Genomic DNA, 22,291 nt, shown 5'->3' on the forward strand with positions numbered 1-22,291 from the left:
GAATGCTTGAGAGCCAAGGTGGATGTAATTTTATTTCATACTAACTCTGGCTGTTCTGAAGAGTAGGGAGATTCATCATCATTCAGGACTTCGGGTTGTCATCTAAATATTCCATACAAATACAGTTAATGAATGAAAATACAGATTTCAGCACATATATAATGTTGAAATTCACGTTGAAAACAAACAAACAACAACAACAACAACAAGAAGCAAATCTTAACCCCTGCATAAAATACCATTTTCCAGTTTCACAGAACAGATCAAAGCAAGAAACAGCAAGTTATGCAAGCCAAGTCATTGCCAGCTTGGATATATCACTTTGCCTTCGAGGAATGCATTGCCAATCAAAATGGCCACTGCCACCTCTTTTAAATTTGACTGAATTCTGTCCTTGTAACAAGAGTAGAGTTTGTTCCTTCTCTTGGAGAGGGCTGTGCTAGTGCTCTGGTGATAAACACCCCGCTGCTGAACACTGCAGTTTACAGAACAGCAAGTCTGGATTATGCTTAACCATTACCAACCAGGAAAAAAACCCCACACTTTTTTCACAGGCTGAGCTGAATAGTAACAAATGTCAAATCTACAAAATCATTGAGGATCATACAGAAATGGAGAGGGCAAATGTAACAAAAATTAGCAACACGACACTACCATTCACTAGCAAAACTCTTGAGAATGTGTAACGACTGAGCATTATGTAGCATTTTGTTTCTGTTTGATTACAATGTCTTCAACCCAAAATCTCATTTAGTTGGAAGTCTGAGACACACCATTAAGCAGAGCTACTGACCTCAAGTTCCCTTCACAGTGAGTGGCGCTATGGTTGTTAAAATTCAGTACGTGATCCACCGAACCGAAACGCTCAGGTCCAGTTCTGAACATGTTTCTGAGAGTTCACGGGAGTCAAATGACCCAAATGGTTATTGCAAACTGCTGCCTCTGCCTTTGCCTGAATGACACTGAGTGAGACAACGGGAGCACAGAACGAGTGGGCCACGATCGTTGGGAAGGAGGGATGCAGTCTCCAGGAATCACGGGAAGGCCACTTTCCAATGGGGTCAGTTAAGAGAGAACTGGACTATGATCAAGCAGCATCACAGATTTTTTCTGTGTTCTGTTGTTTTTACACTTCAGGAACAGTCCAAGCTCTGAGCTGCACAAAACCACGTTTCAGCTGGCGTTACACCCCCTGTGGCTTCATCTCCCAACATTTCACTCTGTGACTAAGGATCTGATCCTTGCTTCGTGGAAAAGCATCTGCATCCATGGAAGACAATGTAGGTTTGCAGTGAGCATGCTGATAAGACATCATTAGGGCAGGGATCTCTTTGGCACGACAGTTTAATCTTACTGCCCCTCAGAGTCCTGTTATGCTACCTCAATTGGATCTGTACAGAACGATTATGTAAAAAGGATCATTCTTCCTGAAAGTGGCAAAACCAAACCGTGACTTTACTGTCAAACAAGTCTTTCAGGTCAGCAGTCTCGAACCCAGTTCATCAGCGACAACTCCTGTTTCTCCAGCTCTCAAGAGAGGCAATCAGAGTTCATTGCTCAAAGTTTGGCAGGTAAATTATCTTCCAACTTCATCTCCAGAGCACCCACGCTTGGAGAGCTCCTCTGTAACTCGAGATCGCTGGTAGACCGAGTCAAAGCCTCAGCACTTATTTTTAAGGCTTTCAACTGCATCCTGTCATCACTGCCTTCACCAGCAGAGCTGGGACTTATTTCTTGAATTTTCAAGAGATCTCCGGTACTGAAAGTCTTCCCTGTGTTACTGGAACTCATTCTCAGGGCTCTTTGTGGAAGGCTTTCCTTTCCTGAGCTGATCTTCTGAAGTTTGAAAGGGAGTTTGTCCTTCTCTCCCGCAATATCGACGCAATCAAGTGGACAAACCTGTTCTCCTCTGGCTTTGTTATTATCTACGGGGCTATTCAAAGGAGATGACAGGGACAGCTTTTCTTCTTGCTCTTTAACACTGTAAGGAGGAGTGGGGACTTCAAACGTAGCATGAAACTGAGAATAATCGACGCGGAAAAACCCATTTTCTAGAGACATCACCGGGAGGAACCTGTGACCCCAAAGAACTTCATCCTCTGTGTATGAGGTCCTGGCTTGGCACGTCATTCCTGTGGAAACAGAGGCAAAAGCATGGCATTCCAATGTGAGCAAGTAGACTGGCATCTACAGCAAAAAATACAAGGTAAGGCTGGCAGATAAAAAGCAATTGTAGCCTGTAAGCTAACACTTTTATAGATTATAAAATGGAGTAAAACTGGATTTCTTACTCTGCATTCAACTTAATGCAAGCTATGCTGGAAGAGCTTTTGCAGCACTGGCAACTTTTGAAGTTCAACCTTCTTTCAGGGTGGTGGTCCTTAAAACAGGAGCCACATTAGGGGTGTTGTAGTGTTCTAGATGCAGTCAAAGAGGGGCAGGTTGTGCCTCTTCTTGGACGTACTGGCCACTTTGGGAATTGCTAATGCAGAGCCCTGTGGGGGAGGGAGGTCTCTTATTGTCTGGTCCAGGTCACTGAAGCTCTGTAGCATATGGCAGGGTATTCTGAAGCATCCAGGACTAACAGCTGCCTCGCTAAAAATACCAGGACTGAAAAGAAAGACTAAAAATCAAGAATATGCGTGTTATTCTAAATCTTACCCGTGGTCTCAACGATTCCTTCCAGGATGACAACTATTTCAAACTGCTCGCTTCGCAGTGATCTTTGTGAGAGACAAAAGAAGGGGCTCTCTGAGTTAATTTCATGACAGATGGTTAAAGGGGAAACTAAAAACAGCTGGTCGGCTCCAGTTCCAAATCCAACATCCAGTTCACACTGGTCTAGCGGCAGAAATTCCCCCTCCGGTGTCTGTCTGGACTAAAGATAAAAAGAAGATTCAGTAATCACCATGTGAGGCAAAACAGGAAAGCAATGCAATAAAGTTTAAACCTGACATTATCATCTACATATATTAGGTCTGGGGCCTTCACAATGGAATATAAGTAATGCTAAATATGATGAGGTTACTGCGTAAGACCAGTTTTGACTTTTCTTATTGTGCCGTAGAATTCATCACCATCTACAAACTTTACTATGAGTTATATATATATATGTACATACTTCAACAAAAATGCCACGTACCACACTACAAGCCTTGCAACAAATGTTCAACAGGAATATCTTCTGGCAAAAGTTCCAGTTATTTGATTAAAAAGCACTTAACTCTTTAAGAAGACAAGTACTGATTATAAATGACAGACTATGCTGCATTTACTAAATAATTTTAATTGTGTTGCATTCATATTGACAGATGCATTGGTTCCACTGCTGGGAAACACCGTTCCTTGAGAGCAAGTCAGAGGTAGCAGTTCTGCCATCAGCTTAGATCTGATTAGTATTCTTTTACTAGTCTTTAAAAACAATCCCTAAGCAACTAGGGTATCTTCATATTGTCCCTCCACTTCACATGCATCTTAAAAATGCTGACCTTGTAACTGCTGGTGATTACATAATCAGTTAGGAAGCTGCTGGAGTATTAAATACAATGCATTGTTTCATTTCTGTGCTACGTGTTTGCTTTTCTGCTAAGGAAAAAAAAACCCTTCCTATCTAAATAACCAAGTTCCCCCTTACACGAGGGGATGAGAGTCAGTTTCTCCACTACTGGTGAAGACAGAGAAAATACCAGCTGATTTCTCCTAAAAGCATTCTCACAAATTATTTGGGATTTCTAATCTAAAAGGCAATGCTGTGGAATAAAAATGATCAAAGCCACTACCACGTACCGATCGTGACACTCTCCGTTATAGGCAAAGGTGTAACCAAACTATTGCAAAAACATCTTTTTTCCTGAGCCAATCTGCAATCTGAACTAAGCTGCAGATTATTATGCCACTGCTTTGTTGCCTGGCTACTGCTCCTTCAGTGGGTGCACAAATTCGTTGGCTTATCCATGATCTTTGCTCCACGGTAACGAGGCTCGACCTGAGCTGTATGAAGCAACAGCTAAACCTCAAATTGTCCCAGATTTTTATCAAATACATTTACCTGGACAAAAATGTGCGTATTTGCACAAATTGCTGCCTGACTGACTTAAGAACTGTTTGATCTACAAACCATTTTTTTCTTTGTGGAAGAGTCTTCGATCAAATCCATTCAAAAGCAAACAAATCCAGCGAGGATGATTAGAGGTAACAGATCTGGGAGAAAGCAAAAGGTTGTGTTTGAGGTATTCAGTATCTTACACACAGGATTGATTTATGCAGGGCATGGAGAATTTTTTAAAGAAACTTTGTCAAATAAAAAGAAATTAACCTGAATGAAGATAGCTTAATAGCCCCAATATGTCAGGCTCCCAGCCAGTGATCTTTGTTGCACATATACAGCTTTACTCAAAGGATCACAAAACAAGGCAGAGGACTATAAACTGTCAGCAATAAGTCTGGAAGAAGCACTCATGATTCTTTATTTTGACTCATATAACACAAAGCCAAGTAAATCTCGCAGATCAATGCATGCTTGAACAAGGGCACAGTTACTTAGAAGTGCCCCAGCTTGCATTTTAAATGTGGTCAGAGGTAGAGAATCTAAAGGTCTAGATGAATTTCTCCAAAGGTTAAGTGCTTCATACCTAAAAAAAAAAAAAAAAAAAAAAAAGACTTCTGTGTCTTTAACTTTCTGCCACTGGATCTCTGTTTTGTTTTTTATTACCAGGCAGACTTCCACTGCATCATCACTTAGTCTGTTTTAGTGAACAAACACCTTATGTCCTTCAAATCTTCACTCCTGTCCTGTATTCATTCCCACTGCTTTTCTAAACCCTATTGTTTATGCACGTCCTCCTTTAACTGGACATGATGCAGTTTTATTATTATTAACCCTCTGTCACTTCACTCTTTAAAGAACTCACATAATTATGTTTTGATATCCAGGTGGACTAATTAAGCATTGAAATATAAAAAAGAGTGGGATGCAAAAGATGCAGCGCCATCGAGGTTAATATTGTAGTACCTTGCAGAGAAACTCAGGACTCTGGAAAATGCTAAACTGGTATGTGGTCATCTGCCAAACAGTACCACAGTATATTCAGTACTAGTATTTGAGAGGAATCATCTCTTCACACTCCTTCACTGTGACACACGTGAAAAACAAAATTCTAGCTATCTTATCAGGTGCAGGTGAAGTGTAGCAGGATCAGCTGCCAACAGCACTGCATGAAATGCAGGGGACAGAGCTCAAATCACAAACATGAACATTCATAACACCCAGATACGATATTCTGAAATCAATGCAATCATTAATCCTGCTTCTGACACTCCTCCCCAAGCGTGCTCCCATGACAAGACACAGCTGCTGTGTTGCTCCATCTCACCAATGCTGTACAGTGTTTTTCTTCCACTCAGCTCCAGCCTGATTTAACTCCAGACCTTCGTGCCTGCCAAATTCCACTGTCTCCTGATAATTTACTTGTTCTGTTATGATCTTTGAATTTCAGTTTTCTTGCATTCTGAACTGTGCTAACCGTTTCTCAGTGATTATTAAATAGGTATTGGTGACAATCAAAGGGTCTTTCCACTAAAGCACCTGTACAATCCCTCTGAAATGCTAGGAGGTCACCAGATAAAGCTCTGCAAGTTCAAGATCACTAAGTTTCCCAAGGGGAAAAGGAGGTCAAGGCTGATATTTGTCTTTAATCAATTCTTTCTTTCCAGCCATCACCTGCTAAGGAGCACGCCTTCCTGTAGCTATCCTGCATCCTGACCCATCCATCCCTCCTGACCAAACTGGCTTCCTGCCAGCCCCACAATCCACTGGAATGCCCCTGGGAGGTCTCTGATGAGGCTGTTTTTCCCTATGCCAGCTTGGCTCTTTCACGGCTCCTCCTACGGCCACTGCAACTTCTTCCATGGTCCTTCACACTGCCCCTCTCACTCAGACACCGAGGGGCAGGGCAGAGCCTCCCAGCAGCAGCAGCACCAGCAGCAGCAGAGGCTGCACAGGGGAAGAAGCCCCACGCTACCTGCACTGTGGCCACAACGTTGCCCTTGGCCCACACCCTTGCCCACTGCAATTCGGGTGCCCTATGCCACCCGCTGCCGTGCCAGGCCTCACCTTGATAAGCTTGCAGCGGATCTGGGCAGACACCATGTGGCTGTTGCGGAGGTTGCCGACGCGAAACATGAGGCAGAGCCTGCCATCCCGCTGCGAGATGACCGCGGCGCGGCTGAACATGAGCGTCTCGGCTCGCTTCTTGGGCTGGGACATCTTGATGAACATGCAGCCGATGAGGAACGCATCGACAACGGAGCCCAGCAGCGACTGGAAGAGGAAAAGCACGATGCCCTCAGGGCAGCGCTCGGTGATGTAGCGGTGCCCGTAGCCGATGGTGGCCTCGGTCTCTATGAAGAAGAGGAAGGCGGAGGGGAAGTTGTACACGTTGGCCACGCACGGGCTGTAGGTGTCATCGTGCGCCTGGTGCAGGTCACCTCGCAGGTAGGCGATGCCCCACCACATCGAGGCCATGACCAGCCAGGCGACCGTGTAGGTCAGCAGGAAAATGAGCAGGTTCCAGCGCCACTTGAGGTCCACCAGCGTGGTGAAGAGGTCGGAGAGGTAGCGGCTGCTCTCGCCGCCCAGGTTCCCGTGCTGCACGTTGCAGCGCCCGTTCTTGTCCACGAAGCGCTGCCGCTCCCTGCGGGCGCTGCTGCGAGCGGGGCCCACGGCCTGGTACTCGTCCCCGAACTTCCTGCGCACGGCCGACATGCTGCGGGATGCCGAGGTGCTCCGCGGGCACGGCGAGGACGCGGCGGGGCGGGAGGGGCGGCCGCACCCCGCTGCCGGAGCGCAGCAGCCGCCGGGTCCCCCAGGGCACGGGGCGCACCCGGGGGCGCGGGTCGGGAGCCACCAGCGAGCGCTGCCCGCTCGCCCGCAGCGCGGGGGGAGATGCAGAGCAGCCGCGGCCGACCTGTGACGGGGCACACGCCGCGCAGCCGGGCGGGGCGAGCTGGTCCCCAAGGACCGGGGAGAGAGGAGCACAGCGGCGAGGGCGGCTGGACGAGCCCAGCGAGCTCCGGCGGTCAGAGCGGCGGTGGGGCCCGGAGGAAGCCGCGGAGGGCCGCTCGCATCCCCCGGTTCCAGCCCAGCCGCCCTCCCGGCCACGGGTGGGTTGGGGGGCGGGAGGGAGGGAGGGAGGCGGTGCCGAGAACGGCTCCGAGGGCGCATGAGCGAGGTGCGCACCGGGATACGGGGACGCGGGTGTGGGGAGCTGCTCGGAGGCCCCGGAGCATCCTCCAGCCCCGCGCCCGCAGGTAAGGGCGGCCCGGCGGCAGCGCCGCTCCCGAGGCGCGGTGGCAGCGCCTGCAGAGGCGGCGGCGCTGCCCACACCATTTGGCAGCCGGGCGGGCTCGGGCCGGGTTCCCGGCGCCGCCTTCGAGGTGCGGGCCCCGGCGTGGCTGGAGCCCGCGGCACCGCTGGGTTTGCCCGGCGGGGGGGACTCGGGGCCGTACCTGGCGGAGGCTCCGCGGAGGTGGGAGCTGGGGGGGTGCTCGCCCTGCGCGGCCGCACGGCTGGGAAGCGGGTCAGGAAGGGAACGCCTGACCGGTGATGTGCGGAAAGTCCGGTCCCGGGATGTAACTTCGCTCCGTGCTCGGCTGAGCCGTGAAGAGGTCCGGCTGTGCCGCCGGTACAGTCACCGGTGCCCGGGCTCGGTGGAGCGCACATAAAGCGCTCTCCGGGTCGGGAAAGCCCTGCCCGGGGTGCCGGTCCGGCCTCGCCGCGCTCCGCCCCGCAGGTGTCCGCCAGGGTCCCCGGGTCGCGCTGAGTCCGGAGTGCCGGTCATGGGTTCGGTCAGCCTTTAGAGTAGTCGCTCTTCTAGTGCTAGAGTAGGTACAGCACCCAGCGAGAGACTTGCTTCGCTCAAATTTGGGCGCGAGGAGAAATCCTGTGTAGTAGGTTATGGGCTCGGGCCCTGTTATCGTACAGGTGTGTTGTCTGACCTTATCGCTAGGGTGATCTTCTCCCGGAAGGATGTTAAACAGCTTTCTGAAATGAGATCTGCTGCTCTGAGTGATAATCATCTGGATTACAGAAGCTTTATGTTGTATTAAGCTGTGAACCACAATAGGTTTATTTTCCAAGGTAATGGGGATATGCCAAATCACATTATGCTTCTGTTTAATCCCCTGCTTTGACCCCATGTAGAGCGTCAGTTCAGTTTGTTTAGCTCTTTCAAAATATCAACGGTCAATTTTCTAAGTAATAAAGGTGCCTCAGATGTTTACTCTTGGGAACAGCTGGGCAAGGATAGGTGTGAAAAATGAATTATGATTTAGGGTAGGTATTTTTAAAGAAGAAAAGTGTATCTGAGCCTATTCATACTGCAATGATGAGAGGACAGATTCATACTCTTGCAAAGTATCAAATGCTAGGGCTGATTTTTAATACATTGGAGAGCCAGCCCTGAGTATTGACCTGGATACAGAATGCTTTTCATTCTTTAGAGTCAGTCCTGTGTAACAGGATTTTTACGGGGCATGGAAAATGCCTCTAGGGGAAGCCTCCATTTTCACTGCTGTGCCTAACTCCACTAATTCTGAATCTCCTGGGTTTGCTGACAGGTTTTTGAGACACTAAAATGTGTATTTTCTGTATTCCTGTATGGGATGCTTTCTCACTAACAGTCTGGAAAATAATTGGGTTTTCTTGGGGTTTGGTGCTAAATAAGTTTGACTAAACAAACACTGTTGCTAAGATTTAAAGTTCTCTTAATAATTTGAGAAGCATCTGAAGCAATTCCTGAGCAATGGGAGTAGCCTTGCTTGTTGAAACATTCTTAGTACCTGTGAGCAAGGTTGATAGAGTGACAGTCTTACTACCTTTAACAAACTGCATGGAACTGTAGTATGGTGTTCATCAGAATTCCAGGGGGATGTTCATTTCTTTGAGATGTGCTTTTAGGGAGCCACAGAACATCTTGTCACGTGGCATCTTCCTGCGTGCTCGCTCCATTTCTGCACACGGTGTTTATCAGTGCTTTTAAACATCCATTATCTTCTGTCTTTCCAGACCTGTGAAAACTACCTCTCTGGAGAGATGCTCCAGAGATCTGAGATACCATGTGGTTATTATATAACCTGGTAGTTTTCATTGTTTTACTTGTGTAGAAGAATAACTGCGGGACTCTGCTTGATTCAGGTTAAACTGAACACTTGAGGGACAGATGTACCAGGAATTCACTATTTTTACATGCTTGAGCTTAGATGTTATGTTTGCTCATTTCAGGACTGCCTCTGACTCGCAGTCCAGAAAGAAGAAACAATCCTGTGGATTTAAATTGAACATTTGAGATTAAGAACAAAGCCATGCCCATGCTTTCGGAAGACTCAGGTAACTAATCTGCATGTTTTCAACAGAACAGCTACTGACTGGGGTGAAGTCATACCTACTGAATGATAATTGTTGTATCTTGAGCTGTGTTTGCCACTTACAAAGGGAGCATTGCAAAATGAGGGGTAGATAAACACAGGTGTCTGCAAACCTGGTGATCAGCAAGATGGTGCCCAAGTAAGTGTGGTAGCTGTTAAGTCTGCAGTGGAAGGTCCCGTGAGAAATGCTGTGTACAATGGTTTTGCTCTGTCCTCAATCTGAAATTTAGGGTTACATGAAACTCTGGCCCTTTTGACGTCTCAGCTAAGACCTGATTCGAATCACAAGGAGGAAATGGGATTCCTTAGGGATGTCTTCAGTGAAAGGAGTCTCAGCTACTTAATGAAGGTAAAAGTTCATTTAAGTATGTACATTTTCCTTACAGTTTACTTATTCTACTTATTCTCTGTTCCCTTGATTTATCAACTATTTATTTTGCCAAAGCTGCTTTTTTTCTTTTAAGAATTCCATACCAACCAAAGTATGTGTGTTTAAGCACAGACATTAAGAACATTTGACAATTAACATATTTTGTTCAGGAAAAAAACATCTCTGCTCTGATTGCTAAAATGAAGATACAGTGCCCTGTAACTAAAAAGTAGTCTGAGATGGCTGCATTTTTTTTTCCTTACACTGCTAAAGTTTTAAGAGATTATCTGGGCTATCTGAGTAAAAAGAAAACTAAAAGACTCCTAAACAAAAAAAGTAACCCCAAGAGAGATTATTTTCCTGACACATCTCAGAAAAATTATATTCCTTACATAGAAAAATATTCTAGTGTAGGTATATTTAGGAAGTTTTGAATCTCTCTGTAGGAATATCTCCGAATAATCTTTTTCAGATCCATGAAAAACTCCGTCATTACGAAAGGCAGAGTCCAACTCCTGTTTTACACAGTGCAGCAGGACTAGTTGAAGATGTAAGTAAAAATTCCTGTCTCCTACTTTTCCTGTTATTTAAACCTGCTTTTCTAATATCTCAAAGTTTTGCAGTTGTCCTATATGTGTGCATATTTTTCATCTTCCCCAGCTGTCTTTCTCATCTGTTGGCCATGATTGATTCCCTTCCTGCTTTCTCTCTTGTCACACCCAATCAGCCCAGTGCAAAAAAGCCTCCATTATTTCTCTAATCATTTGTTTGAAAGGCCTGAGGCTCCAGGGCATATTTTAGTATCCAGGTTTTGCAGGGGAACAGGGGAAGTTATGTTGCATGTTCCACATGGGTAAGATGACGTGATTAAATAAAAGTTTAAAGTCTTTTATCATAGCACAGGAGTGTTGTTTCACACATCACTGATGTATTCCGTACAGAATTTAAAATTTCAGAACTTGTTCCTGAAATTGTATTGGCAGAATAACTCTTAAAATGTATGTTTAGGGATTAGGATTCTGACTTTTAATGCTGTCTTCCTGCACTATCTAAAAAAAGTAAAAATAGATGAAGAAGGTTCCATTTCTCGCAGTTTTTGTGTGCTGTTGATTGGGATCAGTTTTGATCTGTGCACTCTGATGGCTGATAGATGTTAGCAAACACTCACCAGAAATGCAGATTCAGGATCTTATTTGGTGGACTCCTTTAATTTTGGGGTTGTAAATTTTTGTTTTCAAGGTAATAGAAGAGTTGCAGACTGCACCAGTGAATAATGAAGAAAAAGAGCTACTTCAGCTGTTGTCAACACCACATCTCAGGGTAAAAAAAACACACTGGGGACTTTTAACAAAACTCCTTTGCACAATTGCAATGGAACATTTTGTAGCAGAAAAGTTTTATTGAAGCATCCCTAAGAGAAAGGAAAACCCTCTTGTAAACAGTAATTCTGTTCCACTCTGATTTCCTTCACGGGTTTTGGGATGCAAAGGGAATTGGGAATACAGTGTTGGCCTTTCCTGCATAATCCATCAGGCTGTCTTCCCTCTGTCCCCTCCTTAATATTTTCTGAGGGAGCAGAACAGAAAAGGAAACTTTTTGCTTCTCATAGTCCATTCAGGTGTTTTTTAGGCTGGATTGTTGTTGCCTGGATTTATTATAAATATCAACATCTACCAGTGATAGTTTACATGATGGCTAATGTAACTGCTGAATCTTTTTTTGGAGGTTTTGTGGTGAGGGTAGAAAGGGGGAGATTGAAATTTGCTGTAATATTGGGAACAATGAGAATTGTGAGCTGTAATATTATGATGTTACATCACTATTTTTTATTTCCTTTATGCAGGCAATGCTTGTAGTACACGACACTGTAGCACAGAAGAACTTTGATCCAGTCCTTCCACCTCTACCTGACAACTTTGATGATGATTTTGATGAGGAATCAGTGAAAATTGTTCGGCTAGTGAAAAATAAAGAACCCTTGGTACATATTAGATAACCCATAAAACTCTGTAGTCATAAAACTCTGTAGTGCAAAAGTGTTATTGTGAGTAGAGAGGAGACACTTGAAGATGCTGTCACAAATAGCCAGCAAAAACTAGGAGTGTTCTGAAGCCAGTAAAGTAACACAAAAAGAAAACTTTGGTAAATACACCTTCACAATTTTGCATTGGGATGTGCTTTATGGGCATGGGTTTATAATACCAGTTAACCCAGGGAACACTGAGGAAATTGTATATGTTGAAGTGATTATGCTTATTATATGTATTAATTGTTTTCATGGTGTAGCTAACATTCAGTGACTTAATATATTTGTTTGCATTAAAGTCAGTGAGGTATGGTAAGAGTATGTTTGATACCTGTATGTAAACATTATGTTGTCAGGGTGCAAAGGGAAATGGATTAATTGATTTCCTAAGAAAAAAACAGTTGTGTTGGGGAATAAATATGCTTTTTGTATATGGCAGTAGCAGAAGAGAGCAGTGACTTAGCTCCTGATAAAGCTGATTAAAGCTTTATATTATTAAAGCTTTATATTGCCAGTGGAGGTTAGAGAAGGAAAAAAAAAATCTAATTACTTGGCTTTTGTTGCTTTAATATGTAAAAGTGCTGGCTGTATAAAGATTAGAAGACAAGGTTGGTTGTAACAAATCCTGTTTTGAACACTGCTTGCTGTGCTGTAATCAAATTTCTTACGATCTCCTGGGTGGGGGGTGTGTTTTATTTCAGGGAGCCACCATCAGGAGAGACGAGCACACAGGAGCTGTGGTCGTAGCAAGGATCATGAGAGGTGGTGCAGCTGATCGCAGTGGTATGAGCAGTGGTAAATTTCTGAAGAAAAGGGGGGTTTAAGTTGCATTTGTAAACTTCTGAAGTTTTCCTCAGCGTGCCCTTAGCATTTCTGTATTTCAGCAGTAATCTATTAATCTAATTACATGGGGTTTTTTTCTGAAATGGCCACTAGGAAAAAATGCAAACAAGGGTAGAAGAAGTAGGTCTGAGCTTTAGAAGAAAGAATGTTTTTTACTTTTAATCTAGTATCTTGGTTCATTCAGATTTATGTGTTGTTTTCTGTGTGCTTTACTGAGAAATTCTTTTATGTTGGTTAACAGTAGCTATATATAAAGACAAGTACAACATTTCTTACTGAACTGGATGAGCAAATCTAAAACTTGTAGAGTCTCTTCATGGAATAAAGGCAGGAGACTTGGAGGCACATTTGCCAACAAAGGCAATAGTATTAAATCTATCAGGCTGGATGAGGGAGAAGGTACATGCAAATGACTTAGGCTGGACATCAGAGGAGTGGTAGCCCTGTTTTAATTTATTTACCATCTTTTCAGGTCTTGTCCACGTTGGAGATGAGCTAAGAGAAGTCAATGGTATTACTGTGCTTCACAAACGACCGGAAGAAATAAGTCAGATTTTGGTCTGCACTGATTTTCGTTTCAAGATCTTTTCTGTTGGGTGATCTAGTAATTACAATAGATGATCAAATTTAACCATGAGTTTAAAATATAGAGCTAAAAAGATGCAATCCCTGCTTGTCTTTGCATTAAGAGTTTTTCTTCTCCCAGTGGATTAGTCTTCTCCTTTTGACTTCAGAAACTTCTGCGAACTGGATCGGTACCAAGTAAGATACAAATACAAAGTTAACGTGTTGTTCTGTCAAGAACCTCCCTTTAATGCTGTTGTTTATGACAAGCAAATTGCAAATTATAAGTACATTCCTGGAAGATAAGCAGTTTACAAATGTTTGTCTGTGTTTCCTTTTTAATCTGTGCAGAATAGCAGGCCTCTCTGGGACACAGTTCATCTTATCCAAAATAAGGCATCTAAAATAGATCAGATAAACTTATTCTAGATTTGACACATCTAGAAGTGCTTTTTAATTTACTATAACTAGTAGTTGATGTTTACTAGCAAAGATTTCTAGAATGAAAGTAGGTGTTTATTTTGTTGATGTTCAGTCTGCAAAAGCTTAAGTTAGTCTCATACTAAAAGCCACAGGAGTATTTAATACCCTGTGAACTCTAGTCCAGAAATTAATGCAGTTGCTAAAAGCAAATGAAGGAATTTTAAAGAGGGTCTTAATGTGTTCTAGCCAAGTAGTTACTGTGGATGTCTCCATGGGCAAGACAGTGTTGTGGAAGATTCATGGAACATCATGATTGTCTCTGTAATGAAGTTAAAATAGTGGATTAGCTTGGCCTGTTACCATTCTGAGATGAAAAGACAGCTGCCAGCTCCTTAACTGGAGCTTGAATAGTCTGCATTGTAACCTTGTCCTGCTTTCAAAGTAAAAAAACATTTCTCTGTGTTTCAGGCTCAGTCTCAGGGGTCAATAACGTTAAAAATAATTCCAGCCATCAAAGAAGAGGATCGTCTGAAAGACAGCAAGGTACTGAAATACTGAAATGCTGAAGCACACATTTTCATATTTATACATTCTGGCATCTCTGTAAATGCAACATTCCTGCTGTGTCAGTGGGAAGCGTCACTGACACAGAATTGAACCACAAAGATAGTAGAGAGGTTTCCTGTGCAGTTTCTGTTCTTTCATTGAACAGAATTACTTGGATGGGTTTTCTCCTCTTCGTCATCTTGGCACACGTTCTCTCGTAGCATTTCTGAAGTCCAGTGTCTTCTTTTTTGTTCACACAGTTAAAATTGGTGTTGCTGCTGGTCTTCTCTTCCCATCACAGCTGCAGCCTGTCTGTGATCTCTGGGCATTTTGCCGCTGGCTTGAGTCAAACCAGACCTGTCTCCTAACAGAGCTGCATTCATCACGTGGCCCCCATTAGCCCCCTGCAAACTTCAACACACATCTCTGAGTGCTTTGTCTGAAGCACTTGATCAGTTTGATCACCTCCTTGGGAGGGAGTCCCTGTTCAACTGGTCCCTCACAAGATTCCTCTGTCAGTCTCTTCCTGCTTCCCTGCTCCTGGTTGCCAGATTTTTCCTGGAAGCCCACAAATCACTCTTTAAAGTGGTTCCACTGTGATGTTTTCAATAGTGTTAAGATGCAAATCCAAAGGTGAATAGTAGATTTTGATGTATTAAAGGAACATTTTTTAGAGACAGTCTTCAATATGGGACAGCTTGACCATAAATCCATTTTTATTGTTTTCTCCCCTTATTTTTTCCCCCCATGCAACAGAGAAATGTTGCATTTCCTACTTGACGTAGACTGTGGTCTGTGTTTCTTGAGGCTTTGACCTTTTGAGTCTCCTGTTCCACAATGCCACCATCTAATGACTGCTTATGTGCTTGAAAGTGAGTTTATTTTCCTGCAAAAGTGGTTAAGTCATAATACAGATGCAGCTTGCAACATTTCCATATTTTTGAGGGCTTGAAGGAGAGATTGAGTGTATATACAGTTAGCTCTGGGGAAAGCCTTCTAAAGGCAGCTTGAAATTCCAAACAGGACAAGAAGAAATGACGTGTTCCCCTCTTTTAAAGGTGTTTATGAGGGCTCTTTTCTGCTACAATCCCAAAGAAGACAGAGCCATTCCCTGCCAGGAGGCTGGGCTGCCATTTAAGAGGCGACACGTCCTGGAGGTTGTGAGCCAGGATGACCCCACGTGGTGGCAAGCCAAGCGTGTTGGGGACACCAACCTCAGAGCGGGCCTGATCCCTTCAAAGCAGTTCCAAGAAAGGTTTGTCAGCAAAGATTATAGATTTTTTATTTTTTTCACACATTTATACTGTCACATTGATTTTTATACCTTTTTTTTTTTCACAGGAAATGAAGGGCAGGGTCATGCCAGGATGAATACAGAGAAAAGCACTAAAAAGCTCTGTTCTCCTATTATAGAATAAACTTCCCAGTTTTTGCTTTGGAAAGTTTGCTGTTGATTAACATTTTGTAGCCTGAGAACAGAAGCACTTGCTAAACAAACATATGAAATGAGATGGGGAATATCAGTCTCTTAACCCTCTTGGCTTATGGAGGGACTGTATTTCACAGCCTTGTACATCCACAGTCTAAGGGAAAATGCTGATTTATTGTAACTATTTTGAATTTATGCATGTAGTAATAGTCAGAAATGTATCTGATCTCTCTTCTGGCTCCTAAGGGAGTATTTAGCTTGGACTGGGATACCTTCTAGACCTTGAAGCTTCCTTGTTTTCACAGCAAGATAATGTGTATCTTCTCAAGCAAAAATATCCCTCAGTTCTTGTGTTTACAGTACATCTTTAGTCTGTTATAAATACTGGTCTGTTGCAAAAAACCAAAAATGTTGAATCAGAGACACTTTAAATTTTAATGGAAAAGCCCTGTTTTGTTCTTTATTTTCAGTGTTTGTGTATAACATGCTGTAAATTGTCTGCAATGCTGAGCTTACACATCTAAAATACAATTATTTCCTCTTCAGACGACTGACCTACAGAAGAACAATAGGCACTCTGCAGAATGCCAGAACTCTGAAGAAACCACTGTGTAAGTCTGTTCTGTGCTTTCAGTAATGCTTTGATACTTAGCTCTCAGCATATTTCTCTGTGATTTCAATAATGACGTGTTTTGAGTGTATTTTGCCATTGATTAATGCTTTGTGTACAACCTGCCATCAATTGATGTGTATGGATACAAACTGCCACTTGGGAAGATTTGGGTTTGAGCTCCATCCTGTTGTTTTCAAAACACAGAGCTGTCCCCTCCCTTCCTGCTTTCAAGGACATGAAGCCTCACATATTGTTTAGATGCTTTAAAATTTGCTGGTGTGCTCACATTTTTTTCCTGTAGTCAGATGTTCCTGAGACAGTTAAACTGTTAACTGCTTGTAACACTAAATTGCAGCCCAAAAATCTTTAATCAGTTGATAAGGGGGTATTACTTCAGTTGTTTGGTTTTTTTTTAAGAAAAAAATCCTGTTAAGCAATCAGACCAGAAGAACCTTCCTGTCCATTCTCTCTAATTTTGCTCAGTTATTTGTCTGTCTTTTAATATCATTCCAACTCTGCCTTTCATGCTAACTACAGATGATCAGTCCTCTGACAAAGGTAGGTCCTCTCCTACACCCAGAGCATTTTCTAAAACACTTGCTACACAAAGGGAATAGCAGATATATTGTTCCTAGGACAATTTCTTTATGAATTGTTATTTAAACTAATTTAATTCAGATTGTTGACTTGAGTAATGATACCTTCCAAATTTGCTCTTGATTCAAGAGAAAAGATTTGTGTCTTCTGATACACATCCTGTAGGTTTCTGAGTGAGCTTGAATGAGTTGCCAGTTAAATACAGTCTTCCTATCTGGTATGTTTAAAAAAATGAAGAAATATTTGGGTTCAACATTCTAGGGCACCTGTATCAGTCTGAAATTATTTGTCTTCATTGTTCATTTGGACTGTTTTCTGGGTTATTTTCATTATGAGCAACTGTGGTGGGCTCATGCAGTTTATGTCACTGTATCAGCTGCCTTTCCCAGTGTCAGGTATTTTGTGTTCAGTGCTGCATGCTGTAATTTTTTTCACATTACTCATGCTTTTTGAGATCCATATTCCTAGTATTCATATTCCTCTGTGCCCTACCCCCCACCTCCTTGCTTTTTCATTTACAGAAGACTGTGACTGTGAAGGGTATTTCAATGGACACTACATAGGTGAGAAACCAAAATCCCTTTCCCCTTCCCTAAAAACACCACCACCCCCCCGAAATAAAAACAAAACAAAACCCCACACCAAATAAACCCACCTCCACATTAAAAAGTGAAAACTGGCCTATTTATATTAATTTCCCATACATTCATAAATTAGAATATCTCTGTGAAGAGGCAGAGCTGGACTTTGACGTAACTTGGCAACTGGGGGGTTTTATTATAGATTGGGTGCTTGGTTTTCTACATCATCTGCAATAATAACATCTATAATATTAGCATATGTGCACTGATTTGATTATTAAAAAAAAAAAAAATTGGTAGGAATAACTTGCATTCCAAGACAGTAATTTGTAGCTGAACAAGCTTGAAAATCTGGGTAAGTGGAGATGTGTTTTAAAATATCTTCTGTTTCTCTGCACAGCTGGTTTACGCAGGAGCTTCAGATTGAGTCGTAAAGAGAAGGAGAACAACCTGAATGAAGGAAAGCAAGCAGAGCAGGCAGATGGAGCTGAGTTCCTGACCTATGAAGAAGTCACAAAGTATCAGCAGCAGCCTGGTGAACAGCAGAGGCTGGTGGTCTTGATTGGTAAGATGCACAACTCATTCAAAATTCTTCACCTCTCTCCCTCTTCCCTTATCACCTGCACTGCCAGAGGTTTTCTTTAGGTGTTTGGGGTTTTTTGTGGTTCCTGGTAGGTTTTTTAAAAGGTTTTTCAGGTTTTGGTCAGAAGTTGCTCTTTTATTTTAAATTACATTAAAAAAACAAACAAACCGACCGACTGACTGAAAAAAAGCAATCAAACTCACCAAATCCTCCTAAAAATAATGATGCAGGACTATTTATCATTTTTCTGATTCACTTTCCATCGATTCTCACTCAAACATGTATACTTAACCTATTGGAACAGTTGATGAAGAGGTAAATTTTAGAATTACCTAACAAGATTTTGCACTTTAACTCGGTGGGCTTACAGCTTTGAGGTAAGCAAGTTTCCCAGGATTTCCTAGAAATCAAGAGTATCCATAGAACTTGAATGCTAAGATTACAGATTTTCTGACTTAGTGTCTGCCAAATGTTTGTCCAACAGCTGTTCCAGGAATTCAGTTTGTTCCTGGTGATGTTCATCAGAGTGGAATATGATGGAGCAGGTCATGAGGTCTCTCGTGCACAGGTTTCTTCAAGCACATTCCTGAATCATCTTCTTGTGTGACACATTTATTCTCTGCAGTATTCCCTGTCACACAGAAGTGGATCAATCACTTTTGTTTTATTAGGTTGCCTGGGGGCCAAATTAAGTGAGCTCAAGCAGAAGGTTGTGTCAGAGAACCCACAGGAGTACGGTGTTGCAGTTCCACGTGAGTAAAATTTACTAACTTGTTGCCACTTTATTCCTTAAATGCTGTCTAATGATTGTAGTACCAGCTGCACTGAGGAGTGATAGTTTGTGTTCTGACTAGTGATTATATGCATTTTTTAGGAGGAGTTAAAATGATTAATTAAAATTCAATTAAAAGAAATTATGACATCAAAAGTAATTATATAAGCTTCACAGTAGCTTAGGAAAAGCCAGCAATATTCTTACTGTAAATTCAGAGGCAACATGATAGGACTTTATGCATTTCATGGTTTTATTTTTGAAGTTTCAAAGAAAAGGAGAGTCCACTATTCCAAACAGTTATTAAGTTACACTGGTTTTTTTGTAGGATATACTCTATTGCTTCTAATTTTTGTGTTGGTTACAGCACTCTTACAGCAAAACAACTTCACTTTTGGTCTTACAATTTTTGAGACTGAGTTTAAAACAAAATTATATGGTTTGATTTACATTTTATGTTAATTTGAATTTGTTTAACTACCTTGTTTGAAGTCATGGAAACGTGACTGGAACTAAACAGAGAAAACATTGTTTGTAAAGGCTGATGTATCTCCCATGTCTTGCTTCCATTCTCTTCTAGATACAACCAGGTCAAAGAAAAGTCATGAGAAAGAGGGAGTGGAATACAATTTTGTCTCTAAGCAATCATTTGAGACAGATGTGCAGCAAAACAAGTGAGTCAACTTTAAAACACTGCTATAGCTGACTATTTTAAAATATCCCTCGTTCGGTCTGGCATGATGTGAATACCAAAATCTGATGTCAGGTTGGACGAGCTGTACTGGAAGGGTTCCAAAAGCTCTTGATTCAGTCTTTGACAGTACATTGACAGGTAACAAGTTTCACTTCTTGTGAGATTGTGTTTCCTCAGATTTTTGATGAGTCTTCCAAAAGATGGAAGGATTGCAGTCCATTTCCTTACTAGCTTTATTCTATTTTCTGTGAAAAATATCTTTTCTTCTTTTTCCCCATTTTGCCAGTAGTGCTGATTAGCTGTTAGTGACATGGGAAGAAGAAAAAAAAGAGAAAAAGAAATCCTTTCCTACATGTCTATGATTTTCTGCCTTTCTCTTCCTCTTTTGAACTACTGTGACTTCAGGAAACAGCTGTCAAATGTGCTAAGTTAAATATTCTTCGTAGATGGTATTTTAAAAATGTATTGACTTTTCAGATTTGTGGAACATGGAGAATACAAAGAAAACTTATATGGTACAAGTCTGGAGGCAATCCGGTCTGTGATGGCCAAAAAGAAGGTTTGTCTGGTGGATGTGGTACCTGAAGTAAGTTCTGCATCTTATTTTAAAGAATGTAAATATTGCTTACTATGCTACCAGCCTGAGTAAATGATGTTGTTCACCAGTTGTGGCTTCTTACCCAGCAAAAGAACAATAATGCTCTCACAACTTGTGTTTCCTGGCACAATAATACTACCTCAGATGAATTCCAGGTTTAAAATTTCCAGTGTTTGGCCCCTTAAGCAAAGCAAACCATAACTTGCCCGTGAAGTCCCATTTTTTTCCTGCTTTCCCCAGTGTTTTTTGCCACGTCCTTTCTCCTTGGTTCACAGGCAGTAAAGCACTTGAGGACTCCTGAGTTTAAGCCTTACGTTATCTTTGTGAAGCCTCTCATTACAGAAAAGAAAAAACATGCCCTAAAATCTCCCATGTCAGAAGAAATCTCATCCCCCCTGGTAAGTATTCCTTTAATCCTTTTAGACGTGAAAGAAGTATTTGGGTTTGCACTTCCATGACATGCAAGAGCTCCTCTTGCATTTTTTGGAACAGCTACCAGTGGCATGCTGCTCCTTAATTTCAGTTGCAATATCTTATGTACCTTTTCCTAATGGCAGTGGCTTTTGTTTCATTTCTTTTAAAGTAATGACTTAGTGTGCTAATATGCTTTAAAATGCTAGTAGTTAAAAAGACATGCTGTACAATTCATACCATCATCTTGTGTTGATCAGCAGGATGAAGAACAGCAGGAAATTATTAACTCAGCAGCGTTCATTGAAGAGCAGTATGGCCATTTAATTGACACTGTCCTGGTGAAGGAAGATCTCCAGAGTGCATGTAATCAGCTGAAAACTGTGTTAGAGAAACTAAACAAGGATTCATTTTGGGTGCCAGTCAGCTGGGTCAGGTCATAGCTTGTTATCTTGTTTAAGGGAAAGATTGTATAAAAATGTCTTGTAAATGCGTGAATTAGAAAAGGGAAATGTGTCAAATTCACTTCAGAACTGCGGGTCTATCTAGAAGGCAATACATGAGGAAAAATTAACAAAGTTAAAAGCTGACACTGCCTTCCTGAATCAAAATTTTGAATAGCAGCTGTCATTTAAAAGTGAATACTCAGACTGAATAGGTCAGTCCAATCTTTTGCTGATCTTTAGACTGTAAATAGTGTATTTTGTACAGTGAAGTTTCATTCACAGAGGGTTCCACACTTCCAAAGCATTTTAGTGCTGAGACACGGACCAGGTGGAGTTTTTGACCTTCGGCCACAACTCTAGGCACAAATTTTGTGGCTGGAGTTAAAACATCAGAATGAGGTGGTTTTTGGGAACAAGGTACTTCAGCTACATGGGAGGGGTGTCCTTTGGAGAGGGGTTTCACCATGTCAATCACTCAAAAATTCAACTGGCTGTCAGGCCAGCAAAATGCATTTCCCTTCCCTCACAATCATTAGTTCTAAATGCTTTCCAACTGGGCACTAAAACTAGGCCAGTTATAGAAGGTTTTTTTATGTCCATCCCACATTTCCCACTACTCCAGGTTGTCTTGCACAGGTGAGGAGTCTGCTCATCCACAGCTTCTGCCCTCTTTCCCAGTCTCTTCTACTGACACAGGACAAATGTTAAACAACCCATGACTACACCTGTATGATGAACCAGCTGATAAAACAGACACTTTTTTTTAGTCTATGTGAAAGTAACTGCACATGGTTCTAAAATAGAACATTTAAGCAGCCTGTTTTCTACAAGACATCTTTGGAAGTGGGATACGGTCTCGACACCAATGTAGCAATTCCTAAAAGGAAGAGGCTGAAGTACAAAGTAGCTGAGCTACAGGTGGAAATCATCATCCTTGCAGCATTTATGACTGCCTTTGCTCCAAATCTGGTAAAGGCCTCCAGAGCATGTAATTGGCCTCAAGAAATCTTTACTGTTAGAGGACCTTGTATATATTTCAGGAGACTTGAATATACAGTATTGTTAGATAGGTCTTAATAAGAACATGCAGAGATGATTCTGGATACCTGTGCTCTATAATTATTTGGGGGGGTGGAGGGAGAGTACTGTACAGGTGCATGTTAGCTGTAATTAGTTCCTGTTTTTGCTTGCCTGCTGTGCTCTAATATTTCCTGTGTACTGTGCTCTTTAAGCAAGACCTTTTGGTGCACCAGTCTTGTTCCTTGCATCTTGACAGCGTGATGTTATTCTTGTTCCACGACGTTTAGCAGAACTAAACAATGCATATTAAAAGCACCTTTCTTACATACCAGTGTCACTCAATCTACATTCC

The 22,291-nt window shown here is 42.3% G+C and overlaps 2 protein-coding genes across 7 annotated transcripts; one reads left to right on the forward strand and one right to left on the reverse strand.

The window, feature by feature from the left end:
• Positions 1-3: 3 nt before the first annotated feature.
• Positions 4-6,981, reverse strand: LOC126646374 (G protein-activated inward rectifier potassium channel 1-like). Of its 2 annotated transcripts, XM_050327695.1 has the most exons (3): positions 6,113-6,947; positions 2,662-2,878; positions 4-2,132 (listed from the first exon to the last, which is right to left on the reverse strand). In XM_050327695.1, exons 1-3 carry the CDS (start codon positions 6,761-6,763, stop codon positions 1,558-1,560), a joined length of 1,443 nt encoding a protein of 480 aa, XP_050183652.1. In that variant the 5' UTR covers positions 6,764-6,947; the 3' UTR covers positions 4-1,557. The 2 variants fall into 2 exon arrangements, with proteins under 2 accessions (XP_050183652.1, XP_050183653.1); XM_050327696.1 differs by lacking the exons at positions 4-2,132; positions 2,662-2,878 and adding an exon at positions 2,891-4,200 and having other exon boundaries at positions 6,113-6,981.
• MPP3 (MAGUK p55 scaffold protein 3) lies at positions 6,662-22,265 on the forward strand. 5 transcript variants are annotated; one of them, XM_050327682.1, is made up of 19 exons: positions 6,662-6,779; positions 9,281-9,385; positions 9,654-9,772; positions 10,266-10,343; positions 11,033-11,113; positions 11,637-11,774; positions 12,521-12,614; positions 13,135-13,220; positions 14,118-14,192; positions 15,254-15,450; positions 16,171-16,235; positions 16,775-16,795; positions 17,356-17,397; positions 17,816-17,980; positions 18,670-18,750; positions 19,351-19,444; positions 19,942-20,050; positions 20,338-20,460; positions 20,734-22,265. In XM_050327682.1, the coding sequence occupies exons 2-19, from the start codon at positions 9,361-9,363 to the stop codon at positions 20,914-20,916; spliced, it is 1,776 nt and encodes a 591-aa protein (XP_050183639.1). In that variant the 5' UTR covers positions 6,662-6,779; positions 9,281-9,360; the 3' UTR covers positions 20,917-22,265. The 5 variants fall into 5 exon arrangements, with proteins under 5 accessions (XP_050183639.1, XP_050183638.1, XP_050183640.1 ...); XM_050327681.1 differs by lacking the exon at positions 6,662-6,779 and adding an exon at positions 7,220-7,308; XM_050327683.1 differs by lacking the exon at positions 6,662-6,779 and adding an exon at positions 7,220-7,308 and having other exon boundaries at positions 20,737-22,265.
• Positions 22,266-22,291: the final 26 nt, after the last annotated feature.

Source organism: Myiozetetes cayanensis, unplaced genomic scaffold, assembly GCF_022539395.1.
Source record: "Myiozetetes cayanensis isolate MyiCay16 unplaced genomic scaffold, myiCay2020 scf34, whole genome shotgun sequence".
In the NCBI taxonomy this organism is placed as follows: domain Eukaryota; kingdom Metazoa; phylum Chordata; class Aves; order Passeriformes; family Tyrannidae; genus Myiozetetes; species Myiozetetes cayanensis.

Excerpts from the sequence above, each read along its gene's own strand:
- LOC126646374 (XM_050327695.1), bottom strand. The coding sequence starts at position 6,763 with ATGTCGGCCGTGCGCAGGAAGTTCGGGGACGAGTACCAGGCCGTGGGC. Across the intron at positions 2,879-6,112 it reads TCCGCTGCAAGCTTATCAAG|TCCAGACAGACACCGGAGGG; the intron begins GTGAGGCCTGGC and ends TTTTATCTTTAG. Across the intron at positions 2,133-2,661 it reads AGGAATCGTTGAGACCACGG|GAATGACGTGCCAAGCCAGG; the intron begins GTAAGATTTAGA and ends CTGTTTCCACAG.
- MPP3 (XM_050327682.1), top strand. The coding sequence starts at position 9,361 with ATGCCCATGCTTTCGGAAGACTCAG. Across the intron at positions 17,981-18,669 it reads GAGGCTGGTGGTCTTGATTG|GTTGCCTGGGGGCCAAATTA; the intron begins GTAAGATGCACA and ends TTGTTTTATTAG. Across the intron at positions 19,445-19,941 it reads ACAGATGTGCAGCAAAACAA|ATTTGTGGAACATGGAGAAT; the intron begins GTGAGTCAACTT and ends TTGACTTTTCAG.